Source organism: Haliotis rufescens, unplaced genomic scaffold (assembly GCF_023055435.1).
Source record: "Haliotis rufescens isolate VD_foot unplaced genomic scaffold, xgHalRufe1.0.p SCAF_15, whole genome shotgun sequence".
NCBI lineage: Eukaryota > Metazoa > Mollusca > Gastropoda > Lepetellida > Haliotidae > Haliotis > Haliotis rufescens.
In genome coordinates, this window is record NW_025963835.1 from 29,987,561 (window position 1) to 30,010,297 (window position 22,737).

Below are 22,737 nucleotides of genomic sequence, written 5' to 3' on the forward strand. Positions count from 1 at the left end.
AAGGGACGCAACTCTGCACAGCGAATTGCGGCGCCTTAGACGACTGGGCCACCCGTGCCCCCTGTCTCCAAAGAAACATTCTTTGATTGTTTTTGTAAATTTGGTAGCCGTGAATCTGTGAAGTTCAACAGGATGTACAATGATGCGCCTTACCCTCTTCATATGTTCGTAGTAGTCTGGCTTTTGCTGGAACAGAAGTAGGAAAGTACAATCATCTCGTGTTATTATTATTATTATTTTTATTTTTATGATGATGATGATGATGATTATTATTATTATTATTATTATTATTATTATTTGCGGTTATAACCAGTTTGATGTTGCCTTTATAAAATAAATTACTCAAAATAAGAAATACAACATTTTCATTTTACTTTAGTTAATCTGTTAATCTAGCTGGTGGGTATTGCAAAAGAGGATGTTCTTTAACATTTTTAAGCAGTACACATACCCATACTTGGTGATCTACATATAGTTTATGGTTATTATCATCATTATTTCTGATGAATACCCTGGCTCCAATCCCACTATAGCTTAGGCTTATGTCTGATTCGAATGACAGAAGGCTATAAATGAATGTCCAATTAAATTAACTGTCTAATCAAATATGTAAACTGGGAGAGAAACAATTTTGGAAATTACAGATAAGAGAGATTTAGACCAGATATTTTTCGGCTGCAGCTGCAAAAAACAGATATGTTTTTAATTAAAACTATGAGCTAAAATATGTTTTTTTCACCAATGTAATTTTTGTTGCAGACAATTTCTAATTTTCCCAAAATAAAAGCATATTTTTCAGAGAACTTTTGGGGACAATTTCTTATTTTCGATAACATCCCATCCCCGCCACAATATAAAAAATACGGCCCTTTGAAAAATGGCCTCCATTCTGTAGCATATAGCTTTTCGTTTTAATGGATTAGAACATTCAAGTCGCTTAAAACCATAATCACTCCATTGGTGTGCCCTTTGTCTCGTGACCAATGTAGCGCAGAATCCAGTATTAGATTGAAGATGGTAGTCCACTTACCCCGATTTGCATTTGTTCATAGAATATCTGCAGTACGACCTCCCACAGCTCCTCGATCATCTTGGGATAAATAGACGTCATTAGACGGTCGTCTAGAGTCTGCAAGTTGGTAGACAGGTATCCAATTGTCTTGTCTACAGCCTGTGGTTGAGGTCATAGAAAGGACATTACATTAACGAGTTCAAAAGAGTGTCTGATTGTGGGCTCGAATGTCAGAATGAGTCGTTTGATTGCGGCCATTTTGTAAATATGTCATTAATGTTCTCGTATGGTAATGGAATGTTGGGGGTGGCCAAGTAGTAAAGCGTTCCCTCGTCACGCCAGTTCGATTCCCGACATGGGTAAAACCATACTCACTTCAAACGTGCGATGCCGGTTCGCCCCGATTATGTTTCTAGGTTTGTCAGCACCATACCCGTGCTCGTGGGTTTCACCGAAGTGATAAACGTCTGAAACCTGCATCATTCGGGCTTTCCTCCCACATTAAGCTGACACGCCGCGATATAACTGGAATACTGTTAAAAGCGGCGTTAAACCCAACTCACTCACTCACTCATAAGAGTGTCAAGGGGTTTGAGAGATTACAAGTTAGTAGGTTTGAAACATTTGTGGGCTGTCTTTTTGATTATCAAACAAATGAGTTCAGCTTTGAATAACTTAGTTGAAGGTCAATGTTCAACCTGTCCACGAATGCATGTTTAATAGATGTCTACTTGTACATGGATCTGTATGATTAAATTTCACAAAATATCTTTTAGATAAGAAGTTTGGTTACATTCAGATAAACCACACGTTGAGTGCCATGACGAAAATAACAAAGGCCTTCACGGGAGACTTTACCATGAACAGTTGATACTTTATAATGAACGTTTAGAGGCATTCACGTTCGAGACTTGACAATGATGAGATCCTTGACTGAACTTACAAAGGCCTTCGCGGGAGACTTGACCATGGTGAGTTTCTTGACTGAACTTACAAAGGCCTTCGCGGGAGACTTTATAGTGGTGAGTTCCTTGACTGAACTTACAAAGGCCTTCGCGGGAGACTTGACAATGATGAGATCCTTGACTGAACTTACAAAGGCCTTCGCGGGAGACTTGACCATGGTGAGTTCCTTGACTGAACTTACAAAGGCCTTCGCGGGAGACTTGATAATGGTGAGTTCCTTGACTGACCTTACAAAGGCCTTCGCGGGAGACTTGATAATGGTGAGTTCCTTGACTGAACTTACAAAGGCGTTGACGGGAGACTTGGCAATGATGAGTTCGCTGACTGAACTTACCGAACCTCACAAGAGACTAGAAAATGATGAGTCCCATTACTAAACTTACTGAAGCTTTCACAAGAGACTTGACAACGATGTGTCCCTTGACTGAACTTACAAAGGCCCTCACGGGAGCCTTGACAACAATGAGTCCCTTGACGTAGCTTACCGAAACCTTCGCGGGGGTCTTGACAATGAACATGTCCATGAGTTTCTGAATGTTGGTCTTCATCTTGACCGCGATCTCCCGGAGCAGGAACGAAGACTTCATGAGGATGTCCTGGTTGGCGGTGGTAGTCAAACGTTTCAGGGTCGTCAAGGACTGCCTGCCGATCTTGGCGTCCTCGTGACGCGCCGACTGTGACTGCCCCACCTCCTCCCACTCCAACAGCTCGGGGAGATGATTCAGGTACTGGCGCACGTGCTCGATGTTGTTCAGGGTGATGCACAGCTGGACACAAAGAACAATATGAAAGAATAGAAGATATGTCCTGTGTCGAGTGAAATATCATGTTTCTCTCATCGACTGACGAGGGAAAGGAGATATTTTCACGAGTGATTCAAGATTCAAGATTCAAGATTCTTTATTCAGTATTTTGGGCCATGTGGCCTAGAGTACAATTACAATTACAATAATTGCTGCGTCACGTGATGTCAGGAAAATAAATACAAGTAGTCTTATTTCACATTAAATACATGATTTAAGTATAAGGCCAAAGCCTTTACAATGTTGATATTTTTGGAGTTGAGTAGATTACATAAACTGTGATTATCATGATGGACATTGGATAACCAAGGCAAATAGTGGTTTCTGACACGAGTGGTGAATAATAGAGATTATTTTGCCTTGTCAGTGTTGAAATAACGTAAAATGGACGTCAACAGTTTGTGTACGGGCTAGACACTTGCGATAAAAGGAGACAATTTGTGTCTTTCACACTGAAGTATATATTAAAGAAGGTTGGTTTTTTTGGTGTTTTTTTTAATTTACACAAGCTTGTTGCCAACCACACAATAGTAGTACATTTAAACGTATGTATTGTTCATAGTTTGTTAAGGACATTATAAAGCTTGTCAGAAATGAAACATGTACATCTCAAATATGTTACCGTAGTAAAATAATACAAGACTGTATGGTGATTCTTTGGCTTAATAGTTAGAGCAGTATTTTAAGCAGTGGTACCATCTCTATTGATTTTGGATATTTTTGTTGATGAGAGCCACGAAAATAGCATTAATACGAAGGAAGTTAACATCAGCTGTAGAGAATCAAACATGTTATCCATCAACTGTAGAGAATGAAGGAAGTTAACTATCATCTGTAGAGAATAAAGGAAGTTAAACATCAGATGTAGAGAATGAAGGATGTTAACATCAGCTGTAGAGAATGGAGGAAGTTATCCATCAGCTGTAGAGAATGGAGGAAGTTAACATCAGATGTAGAGAATGAAGGAAGTTAACATCAGATGTAGAGAATGAAGGAAGTTAACATCAGATGTAGAGAATGAAGGATGTTAACATCAGCTGTAGAGAATGGAGGAAGTTAACATCAGATGTAGAGAATGGAGGATGTTAACATCAGCTGTAGAGAATGGAGGAAGTTATCCATCAGCTGTAGAGAATGAAGGAAGTTATCCATCAGCTGTAGAGAATGAAGGAAGTGAACATCAGATGTTGAGAATGAAGGATGTTAACATCAGCTGTAGAGAATGGAGGAAGTTAACATCAGATGTAGAGAATGAAGGATGTTAACATCAGATGTAGAGAATGGAGGATGTTAACATCAGCTGTAGAGAATGAAGGAAGTTAACATCAGATGTAGAGAATGAAGGATGTTAACATCAGCTGTAGAGAATGGAGGATGTTAACATCAGCTGTAGAGAATGGAGGAAGTTATCCATCAGCTGTAGAGAATGGAGGAAGTTATCCATCACCTGTAGGGAATGAAGGAAGTTAACATCAGATGTAGAGAATGGAGGAAGTTAACATCAGATGTAGAGAATGGAGGATGTTAACATCAGCTGTAGAGAATGAAGGAAGTTAACATCAGATGTAAAGAAAGGAGGAAGTTATCCATCAGATGTAGAGAATGAAGGAAGTTAACATCAGATGTAGAGAATGAAGGAAGTAAACATCAGATGTAGAGAATGAAGGATGTTAACATCAGCTGTAGAGAATGAAGGATGTTAACATCAGCTGTAGAGAATGAAGGAAGTTAACATCAGATGTAGAGAATGGAGGAAGTTATCCATCAGCTGTAGAGAATGAAGGAAGTTAACATCAGATGTAGAGAATGAAGGATGTTAACATCAGCTGTAGAGAATGAAGGAAGTTAACATCAGCTGTAGAGAATGGAGGAAGTTATCCATCAGCTGTAGAGAATGAAGGAAGTGAACATCAGATGTAGAGAACGAAGGATGTTAACATCAGATGTAGGGTATGAAGGATATTAACCATCAGCTGTAGAGAATGAAGGAAGTTAACATCAGCTGTAGAGAATGAAGGAAGTGAACATCAGATGAAGAGAATGAAGGATGTTTATCATCAGCTGTAGAGAATGAAGGAAGCTAGATGTACTCAGAGTATGATCAAGGTAATAATACGAGAGTGCACGACAGGTTATTGGAGGTCCGAAGGGACGCATTAATACTCTCACTCTCATTTACCTCCATCCGTTCGGGGTCTCCATCTTTCAACACAACCACGTGATTCATCCATACATAGAACATACGTGTACATGTGACAGAAATATGATTAAGGTTGCCTTGACGATCTACTACCACTACCACTACTACCAGCAACAATAACATTAATGATGCGCCGAATCCATCCACTATTACACCAGTCAGAAGCACTCGATTTTCATTCTCATCTCCCTGGGGAGTATACAATACAACGTGCCCCATAAGCATTAGAAGGTTTACATGTGCATCATGTAAACACCAATAGGCAAATAGAAGGTGGATTACATACTCTGTCGTTGACATCAAATTGTTCTTCCTGTTGGTCGTAATAGCAGTTCCTCTCCAGGATGGTGTGAATCTTGTCAGCATACAGACGGGCACCGTCACAGATTAGCTGTAGAAACACAAGTGATATATAATCTGCAATCTGCAATCTGAAATGGGGTTTAACGTCGCGTCCAAGAATATTGCACTTATATAGCGACATGCATGCACGTGTGTGTGTGTGTGTGTGCGTGCGTGCGCGTTTTCGTGTGTGTGTGTGTGTGTGTGTGTGTGTGTGTGTGTGTGTGTGTGTGTGGCTGCTTGTACTAGTCCGGACTAATGCCGATCTTATAGTGCTAACCCACTGAGATACCATGCCACAGTTTAGCATAAATACCCCACTCAGATACAGTATACTGACTCCGAGCCGACCAGTCCTTGTTTTAGCCCCAGGCAGGTTAACATCTTCTAACGTCTATTGTGATGACGCGACCGGTGATTGAACACCGGACCTTCTGCTCTCCGAGCGGACGCTCTACCACTAGAGAACGGAGAAGGTTATCAGCTGTGGAACCACACGTGATGTATCAGCTGTACCAACACACGTGACCTATTGGTTGTTCAAATACACGTATCACACGTCCCATAAACAGCAGAAACAAAGGTGACATGTCAGCGTTGGTAACTTTACAAACTGAATACGACTGCAACTAAACCATTGAACCACTGGCACGTTTACGGCACCAGTAGACCCGTGAAGATCCGGGGTAGAAAAAGTCTTCAGCAACCCATGCTTGCCGTAAGAGGCGACTATGTTTGCGACTAACGGGATCGGGTTGTCAGCCTAACTGACTTGGTTGAGGCATGTCATCGATCCAATGATGTCAATCACTGGATTGTCTGGTCCAGACTCGATTACTTACAGACCGCCCTCATATAGCTGGGATATTGGTGAGTGCGGCGTTAAACAACAAACAAACAAACAAACACAACGTCACCAGTAACTTTCGTGTAAGGCTGACATAACTCACGTCAGTGATCTTGGTGACGCCCATCACCACGGAGTCCGGGTCCTTGAAGTCAATCTCCCGCCACTCCTGGGTAATCTGATGGGAAGACATACACTGGGTTAGTACAGGCAGAATTACTACATGACGAGCCCCCGTGATATGACACGCCGTGACATAACTCGAATACTGTTAAAAGCGGCGTTAAACCCAACTCACTCACTCACACTTTGGAGACAGCAAGCCCATCGAATCCCGTACTATATATATCACTGCAGACTATTAAAGGGAGAGTATTCGGCACAGTTTGTTGCCCATTTTCATTTTTCTTATAGATATTCATTCTATGATTGAAACTGAAACGTTGTCTCTGTTAAAGCCCATATATTGTTTTTGTTGGTTTACGAAACCTGCTTACACTGAAAACACTTTAAATAAGAAACAAAATAACTTTGGACAAAATGAAATTTGGCCGACTCTATTTTACAATTATTTGAAATGAAAAAAAACCGCGCGATTTTAAAAAAGGCGGGTCTTAAGATACCTTTCGATATCTTGCCTTCTCTTACATTCATTTGTAGCAGTACTAATCAGTACTTGTTTATTTTGTTCTATCTACGTTGAATTTTAGGCCAGATATTTGTAAATCAACTAATAAAAAATAGGGAACTTTAACTGAAGGATAAACAAACTCTCAAAAACTAAGAAGTGTTTGAATGGCTTGAATACAACTTTCCGGGACTGAGAGTTTTCCTTAGACTGCTACGCTTTAAGTACCCGTGTTTCTTTGTTGTGGACCCGTAAAGATCCGGGGTAGAATAGGTCTTCAGCAACCCATGCCTGCCCTAAAAGGCGACCATACTTGTCGTAAGAGGCGACTAACGGGATCGGGTGGTCAGGCTCGCTGACTTGGTTGATGCATATCATCGTATCCCAATTACGTGGATAGATGCTGATGATGTCAGTCACTGGATTGTCTGGTTCAGACTCGATTATTTACAGACCGCCGTCATATAGCTGGAATATTGGTGACTGCGGCGTTAAACAACAAACAAACAAAACACGACGAGCAGAATCAGTGCTGTAATAATCCAATGGAACGGGCAGGATCACAAATGGATTTTGGGAAACGAACCTTTGCAAAGCAGGACAGGACATCCACGGACGAGTTGGAGAATTTCACCAGTGATGTCACCAACACAACCTGGAAAAACAAACAGGATTAGTCTGGCAGCACAATATCAACATCGACATTATTGACATTATAAACACACATGCATACTGCTGTCATACTTGATTCACATAACAATCACTCAGGTTCGCATGATTCGCATGGTCCAAAAGAAAGGATCCACAGTTTATTTACATTTCTTTCACGAAATTATGTCACACATCATTCACACCTCTGTCAACAAACAACTCACATCCTTGTCTATTTCCAGTGCCTTCTCCATCCGGGTCATACACTCTGTCTTGAAGGTCTGCAGCCAGAACACCAGAGATTCCTGGAACCAGCGTTGGTACTGACTGATGGTCAGGCGGAACATGTCCCTGGGGGAGAAACGCGGCAGAGTTACTGATGTGTTGTGCATGTATCACCTGTCTGTGTGGTGCATGTATCACCTGTCTGTGTGGTGCATGTATCCCCTGTCTGTGCGGTGCATGTATCACCTGTCTGTGTGGTGCATGTGGTGCATGTATCCCCTGTCTGTGTGGTGCATGTATCCCCTGTCTGTGTGGTGCATGTATCCCCTGTCTGTGTTGTGCATGTATCCCCTGTCTGTGCTGTGCATGTGGTGCATGTATCACATGTCTGTGTGGTGCATGTATCACCTGTCTGTGTGGTGCATGTATCCCCTGTCTGCGTGGTGCATGTATCACCTGTCTGTGTGGTGCATGTATCACCTGTCTGTGTGTTGCATGTATTAGCTGTCTGTGTGGTGCATGTATCCCCTGTCTGTGTGGTGCATGTATCACATGTCTGCGTGGTGCATGTATCACCTGTCTGTGTGGTGCATGTATCCCCTGTCTGTGTGGTGCATGTATCCCCTGTCTGTGTGGTGCATGTATCAGCTTTCTGTGTGGTGAATGTATCCCCTGTCTGTGTTGTGCATGTATCACCTGTCTGCGTGGTGCATGTATCCCCTGTCTGTTTTTTCTTGTGCATGTATCACCTGTCTGTGTGGTGCATGTATCCCCTGTCTGTGTGGTGCATGTATCACCTGTCTGTGTGGTGCACGTATCCCCTGTCTGTGAGGTGCATGTATCACCTGTCTGTGTGGTGCATGTATCACCTGTCTGTGTGGTGCATGTATCCCCTGTCTGTGTGGTGCATGTATCACCTGTCTGTGTGGTGCATGTATCACCTGTCTGTGTGGTGCATGTATCCCCTGTCTGTGTGGTGCATGTATCACCTGTCTGTGTGGTGCATGTATCCTCTGTCTGTGTGGTGCATGTATCACCTGTCTGTGTGGTGCATGTATCCCCTGTCTGTGTGGTGCATGTGGTGCATGTATCACCTGTCTGTTTGGTGCATGTATCACCTGTCTGTGTGGTGCATGTATCCCCTGTCTGCGTGGTGCATGTATCACCTGTCTGTGTGGTGCATGTGGTGCATGTATCCCCTGTCTGTGTGGTGCTTGTATCACCTGTCTGTGTGGTGCATGTATCACCTGTCTGTGTGGTGCATGTATCACCTGTCTGTGTGGTGCATGTATCACCTGTCTGTGTGGTGCACGTATCCTCTGTCTGTGAGGTGCATGTATCACCTGTCTGTGTGGTGCATGTATCACCTGTCTGTGTGGTGCATGTATCACCTGTCTGTGTGGTGCATGTGGTGCATGTATCACCTGTCTGTGTGGTGCATGTATCCCCTGTCTGTGTGGTGCATGTATCCCCTGTCTGTGTTGTGCATGTATCCCCTGTCTGTGTGTTGCATGTATTAGCTGTCTGTGTGGTGCATGTATCACCTGTCTGTGCTGTGCATGCGGTGCATGTATCACATGTCTGTGTGGTGCATGTATCACCTGTCTGTGTGGTGCATGTATCACCTGTCTGCGTGGTGCATGTATCACCTGTCTGTGTGGTGCATGTATCACCTGTCTGTGTGTTGCATGTATTAGCTGTCTGTGTGGTGCATGTATCCCCTGTCTGTGTGGTGCATGTATCACCTGTCTGTGTGTTGCATGTATTAGCTGTCTGTGTGGTGCATGTATCCCCTGTCTGCGTGGTGCATGTATCCCCTGTCTGTGTGGTGCATGTATCACCTGTCTGTGTGTTGCATGTATTAGCTGTCTGTGTGGTGCATGTATCCCCTGTCTGTGTGGTGCATGTATCACCTGTCTGTGTGTTGCATGTATTAGCTGTCTGTGTGGTGCATGTATCACCTGTCTGTGTGGTGCATGTATCACCTGTCTGTGTGGTGCATGTATCCCCTGTCTGTGTGGTGCATGTATCCCCTGTCTGTGTTGTGCATGTATCCCCTGTCTGTGTGTTGCATGTATTAGCTGTCTGTGTTGTGCATGTATCACCTGTCTGTGCTGTGCATGCGGTGCATGTATCACATGTCTGTGTGGTGCATGTATCACCTGTCTGTGTGGTGCATGTATCCCCTGTCTGCGTGGTGCATGTATCACCTGTCTGTGTGGTGCATGTATCACCTGTCTGTGTGGTGCATGTATTAGCTGTCTGTGTGGTGCATGTATCCCCTGTCTGTGTGGTGCATGTATCACATGTCTGCGTGGTGCATGTATCACCTGTCTGTGTGGTGCATGTATCCCCTGTCTGTGTGGTGCATGTATCCCCTGTCTGTGTGGTGCATGTATCAGCTTTCTGTGTGGTGAATGTATCCCCTGTCTGTGTTGTGCATGTATCACCTGTCTGCGTGGTGCATGTATCCCCTGTCAGTGTGGTTCATGTATCCCCTGTCTGTGTGGTGCATGTATCCCCTGTCTGTGTGGTGCATGTATCACCTGTCTGTGTGGTGCACGTATCCCCTGTCTGTGAGGTGCATGTATCACCTGTCTGTGTGGTGCATGTATCACCTGTCTGTGTGGTGCATGTATCCCCTGTCTGTGTGGTGCATGTATCACCTGTCTGTGTGGTGCATGTATCACCTGTCTGTGTGGTGCATGTATCACCTGTCTGTGTGGTGCATGTATCACCTGTCTGTGTGGTGCATGTGGTGCATGTATCCCCTGTCTGTGTGGTGCATGTATCACCTGTCTGTGTGGTGCATGTATCACCTGTCTGTGTGGTGCATGTATCCCCTTGTCTGTGTGGTGCATGTATCACCTGTCTGTGTGGTGCACGTATCCACTGTCTGTGTGGTGCACGTATCCCCTGTCTGTGTGGTGCATGTATCCTCTGTCTGTGTTGTGCATGTATCACCTGTCTGTGTGGTGCATGTATCCCCTGTCTGTGTGGTGCATGTGGTGCATGTATCACCTATCTGTTTGGTGCATGTATCACCTGTCTGTGTGGTGCATGTATCCCCTGTCTGCGTGGTGCATGTATCACCTGTCTGTGTGGTGCATGTGGTGCATGTATCCCCTGTCTGTGTGGTGCATGTATCACCTGTCTGTGTGGTGCATGTATCACCTGTCTGTGTGGTGCATGTATCCCCTGTCTGTGTGGTGCATGTATCACCTGTCTGTGTGGTGCACGTATCCCCTGTCTGTGAGGTGCATGTATCACCTATCTGTGTGGTGCATGTATCACCTGTCTGTGTGGTGCATGTATCACCTGTCTGTGTGGTGCATGTGGTGCATGTATCACCTGTCTGTGTGGGGCATGTATCCCCTGTCTGTGTGGTGCATGTATCACCTGTCTGTGTGGTGCATGTATCCCCTGTCTCTGTGGTGCATGTATCACCTGTCTGTGTTGTGCATGTATCCCCTGTCTGTGAGGTGCATGTATCGCCTGTCTGTGTGGTGCATGTATCACCTGTCTGTGTGGTGCATGTATCCCCTGTCTGTGTGGTGCATGTATCACCTGTCTGTGTGGTGCATGTATCACCTGTCTGTGTGGTGCATGTATCACCTGTCTGTGTGGTGCATGTGGTGCATGTATCACCTGTCTGTGTGGTGCATGTATCACCTGTCTGTGTGGTGCATGTATCACCTGTCTGTGTGGTGCATGTATCCCCTGTCTGTGTGGTGCATGTATCACCTGTCTGTGTGGTGCATGTATCCCCTGTCTGTGTGGTGCACGTATCCCCTGTCTGTGTGGTGCATGTATTCTCTGTCTGTGTTGTGCATGTATCACCTGTCTGTGTGCTGCATGTATCCCCTGTCTGTGTGGTGCATGTGGTGCATGTATCACCTGTCTGTTTGGTGCATGTATCACCTGTCTGTGTGGTGCATGTATCAGCTGTCTGCGTGGTGCATGTATCACCTGTCTGTGTGGTGCATGTGGTGCATGTATCCCCTGTCTGTGTGGTGCTTGTATCACCTGTCTGTGTGGTGCATGTATCACCTGTCTGTGTGGTGCATGTATCCCCTGTCTGTGTGGTGCATGTATCACCTGTCTGTGTGGTGCACGTATCCCCTGTCTGTGAGGTGCATGTATCACCTGTCTGTGTGGTGCATGTATCACCTGTCTGTGTGGTGCATGTATCACCTGTCTGTGTGGTGCATGTGGTGCATGTATCACCTGTCTGTGTGGGGCATGTATCCCCTGTCTGTGTGGTGCATGTATCACCTGTCTGTGTGGTGCATGTATCCCCTGTCTGTGTGGTGCATGTATCACCTGTCTGTGTGGTGCACGTATCCCCTGTCTGTGAGGTGCATGTATCACCTGTCTGTGTGGTGCATGTATCACCTGTCTGTGTGGTGCATGTATCCCCTGTCTGTTTTTTCTTGTGCATGTATCACCTGTCTGTGTGGTGCATGTATCCCCTGTCTGTGTGGCGCATGCATCACCTGTCTGTGTGGTGCATTGGTGCATGTATCACCTGTCTGTGTGTTGCATGTATCAGCTGTCTGCGTGGTGCATGTATCACCTGTCTGTGTGGTGCATGTGGTGCATGTATCACCTGTCTGTGCTGTGCATGTGGTGCATGTATCACCTGTCTGTGTGGTGCATGTATCACCTGTCTGTGATGTCCATGTGGTGCATGTATCACCTGTCTGTGTGGTGCATGTATCAGCTATCTGTGTGGTGCATGTATCACCTGTCTGTGCGGTGCATGTATCACCTGTCTGTGCTGTGCATGTGGTGCATGTATCACCTGTCTGTGTGGCGCATGTATCACCTGTCTGTGTGGTGCATGTATCACCTGTCTGTGAGGTGCATGTATCACCTGTCTGTGTGGTGCATGTATCACCTGTCTGCGTGGTGCATGTATCACCTGTCTGTGTGGCGCATGTATCAGCTGTCTGTGTGGTGCATGTATCAGCTGTCTGCGTGGTGCATGTATAACCGATCTCTCAGCTATGCTTGGGTGCATGTATCACCTGTCTGTGTGGTGCATGTATCACCTGTCTGTGTGGTGCATGTATCCCCTGTCTGTGTGGTGCATGTATCACCTGTCTGTGTGGTGCATGCATCACCTGTCTGTGTGGTGCATGTGGTGCATGTATCACCTGTCTGTGTGTTGCATGTATTAGCTGTCTGCGTGGTGCATGTATCACCTGTCTGTGTGGTGCATGTGGTGCATGTATCACCTGTCTGTGCTGTGCATGTGGTGCATGTATCATATGTCTGCGTGGTGCATGTATCACCTGTCTGCGTGGTGCATGTATCCACTGTCTGTTTGGTGCATGTATCACCTGTCTGTGTGGTGCATGTATCACCTGTCTGTGCTGTGCATGTGTTGCATGTATCACCTGTCTGTGTGGTGCATGTATCACCTGTCTGTGCTGTCCATGTGGTGCATGTATCACCTGTCTGTGTGGTGCATGTATCAGCTGTCTGTGTGGTGCATGTATCACCTGTCTGTGCTGTGCATGTGGTGCATGTATCACCTGTCTGTGTGGTGCATGTATCCCCTGTCTGTGTGGCGCATGTATCACCTGTCTGTGAGGTGCATGTATCACCTGTCTGTGTGGTGCATGTATCACCTGTCTGCGTGGTGCATGTACCACCTGTCTGTGTGGCGCATGTATCACCTGTCTGTGTGGTGCATGTATCAGCTGTCTGCGTGGTGCATGTATAACCGATCTCTCAGCTATGCTTGGGTGCATGTATCACCTGTCTGTGTGGTTCATGTATCACCTGTCTGTGTGGTGCATTTATCACCTGTCTGTGTGGTGCATGTATCCCTGTCTGCATGGTGCATGTATCACCTGTCTGTGTGGCGCATGTATCACCTGTCTGTGTGGTGCATGTATCAGCTGTCTGCGTGGTGCATCTATCAGCTACCTATGCTGTGCATGTGGTGCATGTATTACCTGTCTGCGTGGTGCATGTATCACCTGTCTGCGTGGTGCATATATCACCTGTCTGTGAGCCCCTCCTTGATGAGGAGGTAGAACTTCCTGATGGCGAAGTAGAGGGCGAGAGAGTGGCGGCTGCTCTGGGCGATGTTGACGGGGAAGTTGTGATAGCGCACCATGTACTTGTCCATCTCTAACATCATCTCGCGAGCTGTCGTCGACAACTGCGGATACAGGACGGCATTGAGTCATCAAAGCAATTGAAATATCCCACTTGTTTCTCTGTGGAAATAAGTTTTGATAGTAACCGTAGCACCTGTCGCGTAATTTAACAAACGGACTCTTTCGTTCACGCCTACCTTTCTCTCCGTTCTGAATGCAACAACCCTGTAATACTTCACCCCCAGGGGACCGTAGAACTTGGTAATGACCCCTAGGGGACTGCAATGAGAGGCCAGAGACCTGATTGACTCGGTCAGGGATTTCATTTCCGGTATCACCGAGTCCTTGACCTTCTTGTGCGAGTAGACCTCCTGGAGCTTCTCCGTCATCCAAAGGTCAATGTCCGACTGGAAAACAGCAGATAGTTAAGATAACACAGGGTATGGATATGCGTAGATACATCTTTCAGTGTATTGATCCTAATTTGTGACCTTATACTGTGTCATTATGCATCCTCTTTTGATCTGATAGTGTAAGTTGGTGAATTTGGTTTAACGACGCTTTAAAGAGTTATATCATGACGTGTCAGCTTCATGTCGGAGGAAAGCCTGAAGTGATACACGTCTTTTGATATTTGCCACTTTGGTGAAACCCACGAGCAAGGTTATGGTGCTGACCTACCTAAAAACATAATCAGGGCGGACCAAGGAGGGTTCATCGGGTTCTGGCCCATGTAAGGGACGCAACTCTGTTGCATGTATTGGAGCGCCTTGGACGACTCTGACTCCCGTGCCCCCGACTTAACTGATAACCTGTGGTAAAAAATCTTTAACGCGATTAGTACCTGTAATTTCTGGAGAAGCTTATCTGCGAGTTCATTTTGTGTTGAAGACGACGAGTCCCAGAGATCCAGCTCGAGGAGATGTATGGCTAGACTGTGGAATTAAGATAATGTTTAATAGTCAGATTGTAGAATAGGGATGTTATATGGCCAGGCTGTAGCATACCTCCCACCCGAACCACAACCCACCACCCCAACCCACCACCCCAACCACCATCCAAACACCCACCAAACACTAGAGCAGAGTACCGCCTGGTATTATGCGATACGATTTGTATCTCGATACAGTCTGACGATACTACTGGTATCACGATGCACCACATCAAATAGTAGGACATGATTAAATCACTGAATTAATTAATTAAGACCTGTTTCTTCATACATTTATTTATTGGTATCTCAAAACTCTTAGCAAAGAAAACCACATGAACAAAACAGTTTTAAATGGAGGGATGGTTATTAAATGTAACAGCTAGTCGGCGCATCCTCAGCCACCACGTCCTTGTGTTCCACCATGCTTACAGGTGTCGCTATGCTACTTCTGCAGGGGCGGTCGGGTAGCCTAGTGGTTAAAGCGTTCGCTCCTCACGCCGAAGACCCGGGTTCGATTCCCGACATGGGTACAATGTGTGAAGCCCTTTTCTGGTGTCCCCCGCCGTGATATTGCTGGAATATTGCTAAAAGCGGCGTAAAACCATACTCACTCACTCACTCACTACATCTGCTATTACATGAGGTAACACTATCAGTTTCTCTTCTAACTTTAGTGTATCGCGATCTCACAAACTCACGATTCAAGTATCGTGTGTACCTAAATATCGATGATATCGTAGGTATCGGTGAATCGTTACAGCCCTAACAAACACCCAGACAAAATTCATCCCCCTAACCCCGCCAATTCCCCCCACCCCACCCCCATACACAGAGATCACTGCACATCCTGACGCTTACCCCAGAGACCCCTTGAGTGTGACAAGACTCTCTGCTGACGGAGGGAAGAGACTCGGCAGTTCATGGAGCTTGCTGGTCAGGGAGCTGATGTAGTTCCGGGCGCCGGTCCGATACAGACAGATCTGAAACCATGGCACACAGTGAACAACTAATTGACTGAGATCTAACAACATGCCTTCTCTCAAGGATGACCTCTCGGAAACAGCAATGTTTAATAATGTTCTTGTCTATAACACTATATGAAGTGTTCTGTAGTATAGTAACGTTCTTGTCTTTAAGACTATATGAATTTGTTTGTGGTATGGCAACGTTCTGCTCTATAACACTATAGATATTCTTTATTTCCTCCAGATATTGAAGATACATATCATATATGATATTATGTATAATTACAGAGCTGTACAGTAGTACAATTGAACAATATTATGAGAAATGATAACTACAAAATGCATGACAATCAAGCATTCTTATAACTGTTTTGTAACAGATACAGCCATTTCCTACAATGTCTTGACAAAATTACGTAAAGTAGTAAAGTAACGTTCTTGTCTTTAGCACTATATGAATTGTTTTGTAGTATGGCAATGTTCTTCTCTATAACACTATATGAAGTGTTCTGTACCATAGCAATGGCATATGTATCCCACAATATGCATTGTTCTGCAGGATAGCAATGTTCTTGCCAACCCCCTGTATGCATTGGTCTGTAGTAATGCAATGTTCTTGCCTATCCCACTCTATGAATTGTGTCAGTTTTCCATCACGCTTTGTATCTGGCTGGTATGTACACCTGGACCAAAATGAGCATCACTTAAATTTCCGTATAAAATGTCCATTAAACAACACGAGTACGGTATTAATGTTCAGACGGAAAACATATATTTTTTTGTTTACAAAGTGTCATACTCATATTGAAAGTCAGACACCAAGATCGATAAGCTGACATGTTTTGTAACTGTTCCATGGCGGTAGTTATGTGACTACCATCTGCTCCCTGTGCTAATTTTCATCGTATGGGATGACATCTACTTAAAACACACCCGGCGGAACATACAGTGTTCCTGTGCAACAACATTTCAGCAGGTATCAGTGGGATCTTAAGCATAAATAAATAAATAAATATCTCAATATCATATGTAGATACACTGAAGTTGACAATGAGGGGTGAAGCTAAACTCTTTTGCAGGAGTATAGTGTGTGGCGCTCCGTTAGTCTTACTTCCTGGGGAATATTGCTGAATGCTGGCAAACGTGATGTAGCTGGTATGTTGCATTACAGCAGGCCTACGTGATGAGTGAGTGAGTGAGTATGGTTTTACGCCGCTTTTAGCAATATTCCAGCAATATCACGGCGCGGGACACCAGAAATGGGCTTCACACATTGTACCCGTGTCGGGAATCGAACCCGGGTCTTCGGCGTGAGGAGCGAACGCTTTAACCACAAAGCTACCCGACCGCCCCTCTTACGTGATGAAGCTAGAAAGTTGCCAACACGCATACAACAATTACAGGATAATCATATATCTAGATCTATATTTTCAGGTGGTCATCTATTTGAAACTATAGTTCCACAGCTTCTTAAAGCGTGGTATTTACATTAGTTGGGCTATTTTAGCTATGGTCCAACTTGACACTGCCGATTTAATGCAGAGTGATGGAAAATATCTTCCGCTGAAAGCTTATAATGATCATTGTCTTAATGCTTCATTCACTTAAACCATTCTTTATGAACTCATCTTCCCGAGGCAAGGGAGTTAACTGACTGTAAAAGTCCAATTTCCACCCTTGCCGAACTAGGTTTGTATTTCTGGGCTCGATCGTAGCGCCACCAGTATCTATTACGTGTTATGCCCCTTCTATGTTCCTCCTATTGACCAATCAGATTCCACCTCTCATATCACAGGCATATGCTTAAAACAAAATGGCGGCGCGAAGTCAAGACGTTCTGGTCGATAATCAAGATCTATATTGTACTAAAATGGGTCATATCTCGCGAATTTCATCACATCGCGTAAGCCCCGTTATTAAAAACATGAAAAGATTTAGAAAATATCTGTTGACACTAAGTTAACGATACACATGCTTTCCAAATCCTGCAATCGACCGAAATCATCTCGGCAGTTTACGGACCTGATGCCGATTTCGTTACGCGATTTTGAATTGTACTATGCATAGACTCGTTATTCCAGCCAATATATATAAATCCTTAATTCCAGCTTATTTCGGCAAGGGTGGAAGCTGGATTGTTTTAGTCAGATAACTCCCTTGCCATGGGAAGATATCATAAACTAGGAATGTTAGTTGACTGCGGAACGTGCACCCCACTACCTCAGAGTCGGACAACGGCATCCTCTGTGTGAGCTCCTGGCCACACGCCTGCATTGCCAGCCACGTCATCTGCACCTCCTCCAGCGACTTGTGCAGCACCGTGTCCGACAGACACTGAATCTCTTTCTCCGGGGATGCCACCAGCTCCAGTAGCACCGTCAGATCCCTGCAGATGCAAAAGATACATTATACTGTGCTGGGATGGCATCTGATTATATTCTTCTGACATGTCTTCAGAGTACACAGGGGTGGTGAGGTAGCCTAGTGGATAAAGTGTTCGCTCGTCACGCCGACGACCTGGGTTCGATTCTCGACATGGGTACAATGCGTGAAGCCCATTTCTGGTGTACCCGCCGTGATATTGCTGGAATATTGCTAAAAGCGGCGTAAAACCATACTCACTCACCCACTCACTCATGCAACTAAACATGCCTAAATACACTCGGTATGACTCTCATGTCCACACATCACACAACTGTTATTTTTAATCTCAACATGAATTTACGAAGAATGTAGCAGCGGGGTAGCCTTGTGGTAAAAGCTTTCGCTCGTCATTCCGAAAACCTGGGTTCGATTCCCCACATGGAGCAATGTTTATAGCCCATGTCTGGCGTCTCCTTCCTTGAAATTGCTTGCATATTGCTAAAGGCGGCGTAAAACCACTCCCACTCACGCACTAGTGAAGTACCTACAGGATGGACTGGGAGAGCTTGGATATCCTATTTCCTATGGCGAATGTGTCGAGAATCCGTCGACTTTGCGGAGACAAGAGTAACGCAGAGTCGGTACAGTCCTGAAAATGGGAAAAAAACACAATCTCATTAAAATCAGATCTTAGTTCTCGCTACCGCTAAACAAAGATCCGTGGACATCCCATTACGGGTCACGTCAGAACGACCTTTCGCGAATTTTGACCGACCAATGAAAAGACTGACAAGAAATCGACATTAGCCAATCAGAAGGCTGCTTTCTCGAACTTTACGACACTAGTTTAACTGGCGACTACGCTTCGAAACATATTTTGACGTATTCTCGATTAAAACAATTAAAACTGTTAAGAAGAACATTCTGGAATTTCTTAAAGACGGCATAGATTGTATGGCTATAATCATAAAACCCGAAACTGTCGTTCGGAATACCCCGTGCAAAATATTTCGTGGTTGCATGATTAGAAAACACATTCCGAGTGTCACTTTCATGATCTGGTAAGCGACGCTCTGATTGGTTGGAAGAAAGGTCGTTCTGACGTGACCCGTAATGGGATGTCCTCAGATGTTTGTTTAGCGGTAGCGAGAACTAAGATCTGATTTTAATGAGATTGGGGAAAAACACGACTTGAGTGAATTATCTAGTAATAAATTGTGGGAGAAGCTCTCATATTAAGAAATATCCATAATGTCACTGTAACATAAATCCTGCTGAACGTGCGACGGCCTTTAAACCGAATAAAGACATAAGTACAATGTAACATTTAGCAAATAAATATCTTGCCATGCATATCAATTAACGTCTGACCCTGTAACCGTGGAGACAGTCACTGTGCGTAAATGCTACATGACCAAACATATATTTTTTACTGACAGCCCGTTGTACAATTGGTATTTTCTGACAAGGTTCGGCTGTATGTGGTTCTCATTTTTAAAAAAAATAAGGAAGACGTTTACACATAATTATACAATAAATGTATGATCTACCAGTTCCTTCACTAAAAGCATATGGACATATTCCGGCCAACAATGAACAACTAGGACATATTGTGGTCTGTCTCACCGTGTTGATCTTCACAGCGTGTTTGTGGTGGATGAGCGACACCTGGTGGTAGTCCTCCACGGAGAAACACGCACCTGACTGTAAGGAGGAGATACAGATACATAAACACGATCACTATAAGCTGGAGAGAGAGAGAGGGAAAGGGAGGTGGAGAAAGGCAACGGGAGGGAGAGAGCGGGAAAGGGAGGAGGAGAAACTAAAATTCTCACAAAACGAAAAATTAATTTTCACTGTATGTCAAGCGTATATTTACATACTATGACATATCTGATTACCCCCATCACAAGTTGAGTAGTAAATATCTATCTATGTATTTATCTATATATAAAAAGGGAGAGAGAGGCGGGAGGTTGTGATGGAGAGAGATAGAGAGAGGGGAAGGAGGTTGGGATTGAAAGAAAGAGGTTGTGATGGAGAGCGAGAGAGGCGGATGAGATGGAGAGAGGTTGTGATGGAGAGAGAGAGGGGAAGACGGATGAGATGGAGAGAGAGGGAGAGAGGCGGATGAGATGGAGAGAGAGAGAGGTTGTGATGGATAGAGAGAGAGAGAGGCGGATGAGATGGAGAGAGAGGTTGTGATAGAGAGCGAGAGAGAGAGGGAGGGGAAGGCGGATGAGATGGAGAGAGAGAGAAGGAGAGAGGTTTGGATGAAGAGAGAAAAAAGAGAGAGTGAGAGGTTGTGATGGAAAGCGAGAGAGAGAGGAAGGTGGATGAGATGGAGAGATAGAGAGAGGAAATGAAGATGGGATGGAGAGTGAGAGAGAGAGGGGGGAAGGCGGATGATTTGGGGAGAGAGAGGGAGAGAGGTGATGGCGAGCGAGAGAGAGAGTGGAGAGAGGGGAAGGCGGATGAGATGGAGAGATAGAGATAGGGAGAGAGGATGGGGTGGAGATGGAGAGATAGAGATAGGGAGAGAGGATGGGGTGGAGAGGGAGAGAGAGGTGAAGAATGGAATGGAGAGAGAAGAACGGATAGTTCTACCTTCTGTTTAATATGTCATATGATTTACAAGGTTTTACACGAAGTACAGAAAGCCCATGTCATATGTTATTATTTCTCAATTATTCAATTATTCAACTATGCAATGACACACCAAATGGTTGCTACTTGACCAGTAATCAGCTGACCTGCATGTAGGAGATGGCAAGTCGCACGCGGCACTGACCGACAGGTTTTGTCCTGGCGCTGACCGGCCCCACCGGGAACACATTCATCCATCTGTCTACACTGTTTGTGGCAATGTCCTGCAAGATACAAGACACCAGTTTCTCATACTACACTGTTTGTGGCAATGTCCTGCAAGATACAAGACACCAGTTTCTCATACTACACTGTTTGTGGCAATGTCCTGCAAGATACAAGACACCAGTTTCTCATACTACACTGTTTGTGGCAATGTCCTGCAAGATACAAGACACCAGTTTCTCATACTACACTGTTTGTGGCAATGTCTTGCAAGATACAAGACACCAGTTTCTCATACTACACTGTTTGTGGCAATGTCCTGCAAGATACAAGACACCAGTTTCTCATACTACACTGTTTGTGGCAATGTCCTGCAAGATACAAGACACCAGTTTCTCATACTACACTGTTTGTGGCAATGTCCTGCAAGATACAAGACACCAGTTTCTCATACTACACTGTTTGTGGCAATGTCCTGCAAGATACAAGACACCAGTTTCTCATACTACACTGTTTGTGGCAATGTCCTGCAAGATACAAGACACCAGTTTCTCATACTACACTGTTTGTGGCAATGTCCTGCAAGATACAAGACACCAGTTTCTCATTCTACACTGTTTGTGGCAATGTCCTGCACGATACAAGACATCAGTTTCTCATCTAGAAAAATCTCAGTTTTAGCGATAAACAAAGCTGATTTATGAACTTTCCCCCCATCATTCGAAGATAAAATGTTAACTTTAACCAACACCTTTCTCTAGAAATCGTTCATCGCAAAATAGGACTAAGCGCCCACGAATAACGCACAAAATAACCAATTATTATGGAGACAATTGTTATGATATAATAGCCGAACGGCGAACAAACAATATGGGGTATCATATTTCGAGTGACGGCTTACGTCATATGTGTTTATTACCGACCCGCAGACATCAACTAGACCTCTGTAACGGGAATTGTTACCCATTTTTTCAATCACAAGCTTGTCTGGTCCAGGCTCCAATATTTTACGCCGCCTTCATACAGCGGGGTAATTACTGAGTGCGACTTTAAGCAATAAACCATCCATCAAACGGGAAATGTTATATGTGGCACTGACCTTTTTACTGAGTATTTGAACACCTGACAGTTTACACTATGTATAATTAATTCTCCAGGAATTCAATTCAACAATGCAACACACGTACCCGAACTGGAACAACTATTCGCCCGATGCATCCTGGTATATATTTATCATGATCTGATGAAGAAGCCAAGACGTTGCGGAAAAAGCTGAAACATAAATGTTAGATGACTGAGTGAGTTGGGTTTAACGCCGTTTTGAACAGTATTTCAGTTCTGTCACAGCGTGTCCGCTTAATGTGGGAAGAAAACCCGAAGTGATGCAGGTCTTTGACGTTTATCACTTTGGTGAAACCCACGAGCACGGGTATGGTGCTGTTAAACATAGGCGAGTCTGACATTCGAAACCGCGATAAAAAAATCTTGGCACGTCTTAGTGATGCAACTCTGCACATTTATTTGTGGCGTCTTAGACGATTACTCCCCCACCCACCCCTACCAACCCTCCCTCACGTGCGTGCGTGCGTGTATATGTCTTGCCTTATGGTAGAACGTGAAAACCCACTTGTTTAAAGATTTCCGGGGTTTAAATTAAAAGTATGTAAAGTATGAATGTCATCCAACACAGGTTATCCCACCTCTTGAGAAAGTTACCGCCCTTGTCCGGGTGTTTGTTTTCCTGATGAATGACATCCGAGTCTTGACTGAAGAAACACACGTGGAGTTCATCTGTCAGGAGGTCCTCTATTTCCCTGGAAGAAGACAATTGGAATTTCCAGACCGAAGGTTCTCTATACCCTAAACATTAATGTTA

General features: G+C 44.6%; 1 protein-coding gene across 4 annotated transcripts in view; it reads right to left on the reverse strand.

Moving 5' to 3' along the window:
- The window catches only part of LOC124131953 (protein unc-13 homolog D-like), a 75,927-nt gene that overhangs the window by 6,152 nt on the left and 47,038 nt on the right, over positions 1-22,737 (reverse strand). For all 4 annotated transcript variants that reach the window (XM_048396437.1, XM_048396438.1, XM_048396435.1 and 1 more), the window contains exons 6-22: positions 22,562-22,675; positions 22,049-22,133; positions 20,804-20,920; positions 19,677-19,754; positions 18,599-18,699; positions 17,907-18,072; positions 15,580-15,701; positions 14,632-14,722; positions 13,985-14,194; positions 13,689-13,849; positions 7,674-7,800; positions 7,385-7,453; positions 6,274-6,348; positions 5,268-5,372; positions 2,464-2,745; positions 1,031-1,171; positions 154-186 (exon numbers count right to left, since the gene is read on the reverse strand). In XM_048396437.1, coding sequence (XP_048252394.1) covers positions 154-186; positions 1,031-1,171; positions 2,464-2,745; positions 5,268-5,372; positions 6,274-6,348; positions 7,385-7,453; positions 7,674-7,800; positions 13,689-13,849; positions 13,985-14,194; positions 14,632-14,722; positions 15,580-15,701; positions 17,907-18,072; positions 18,599-18,699; positions 19,677-19,754; positions 20,804-20,920; positions 22,049-22,133; positions 22,562-22,675 — 2,077 coding nt within the window. The remainder of the gene's footprint in view (positions 1-153; positions 187-1,030; positions 1,172-2,463; positions 2,746-5,267; positions 5,373-6,273; positions 6,349-7,384; positions 7,454-7,673; positions 7,801-13,688; positions 13,850-13,984; positions 14,195-14,631; positions 14,723-15,579; positions 15,702-17,906; positions 18,073-18,598; positions 18,700-19,676; positions 19,755-20,803; positions 20,921-22,048; positions 22,134-22,561; positions 22,676-22,737) is intronic.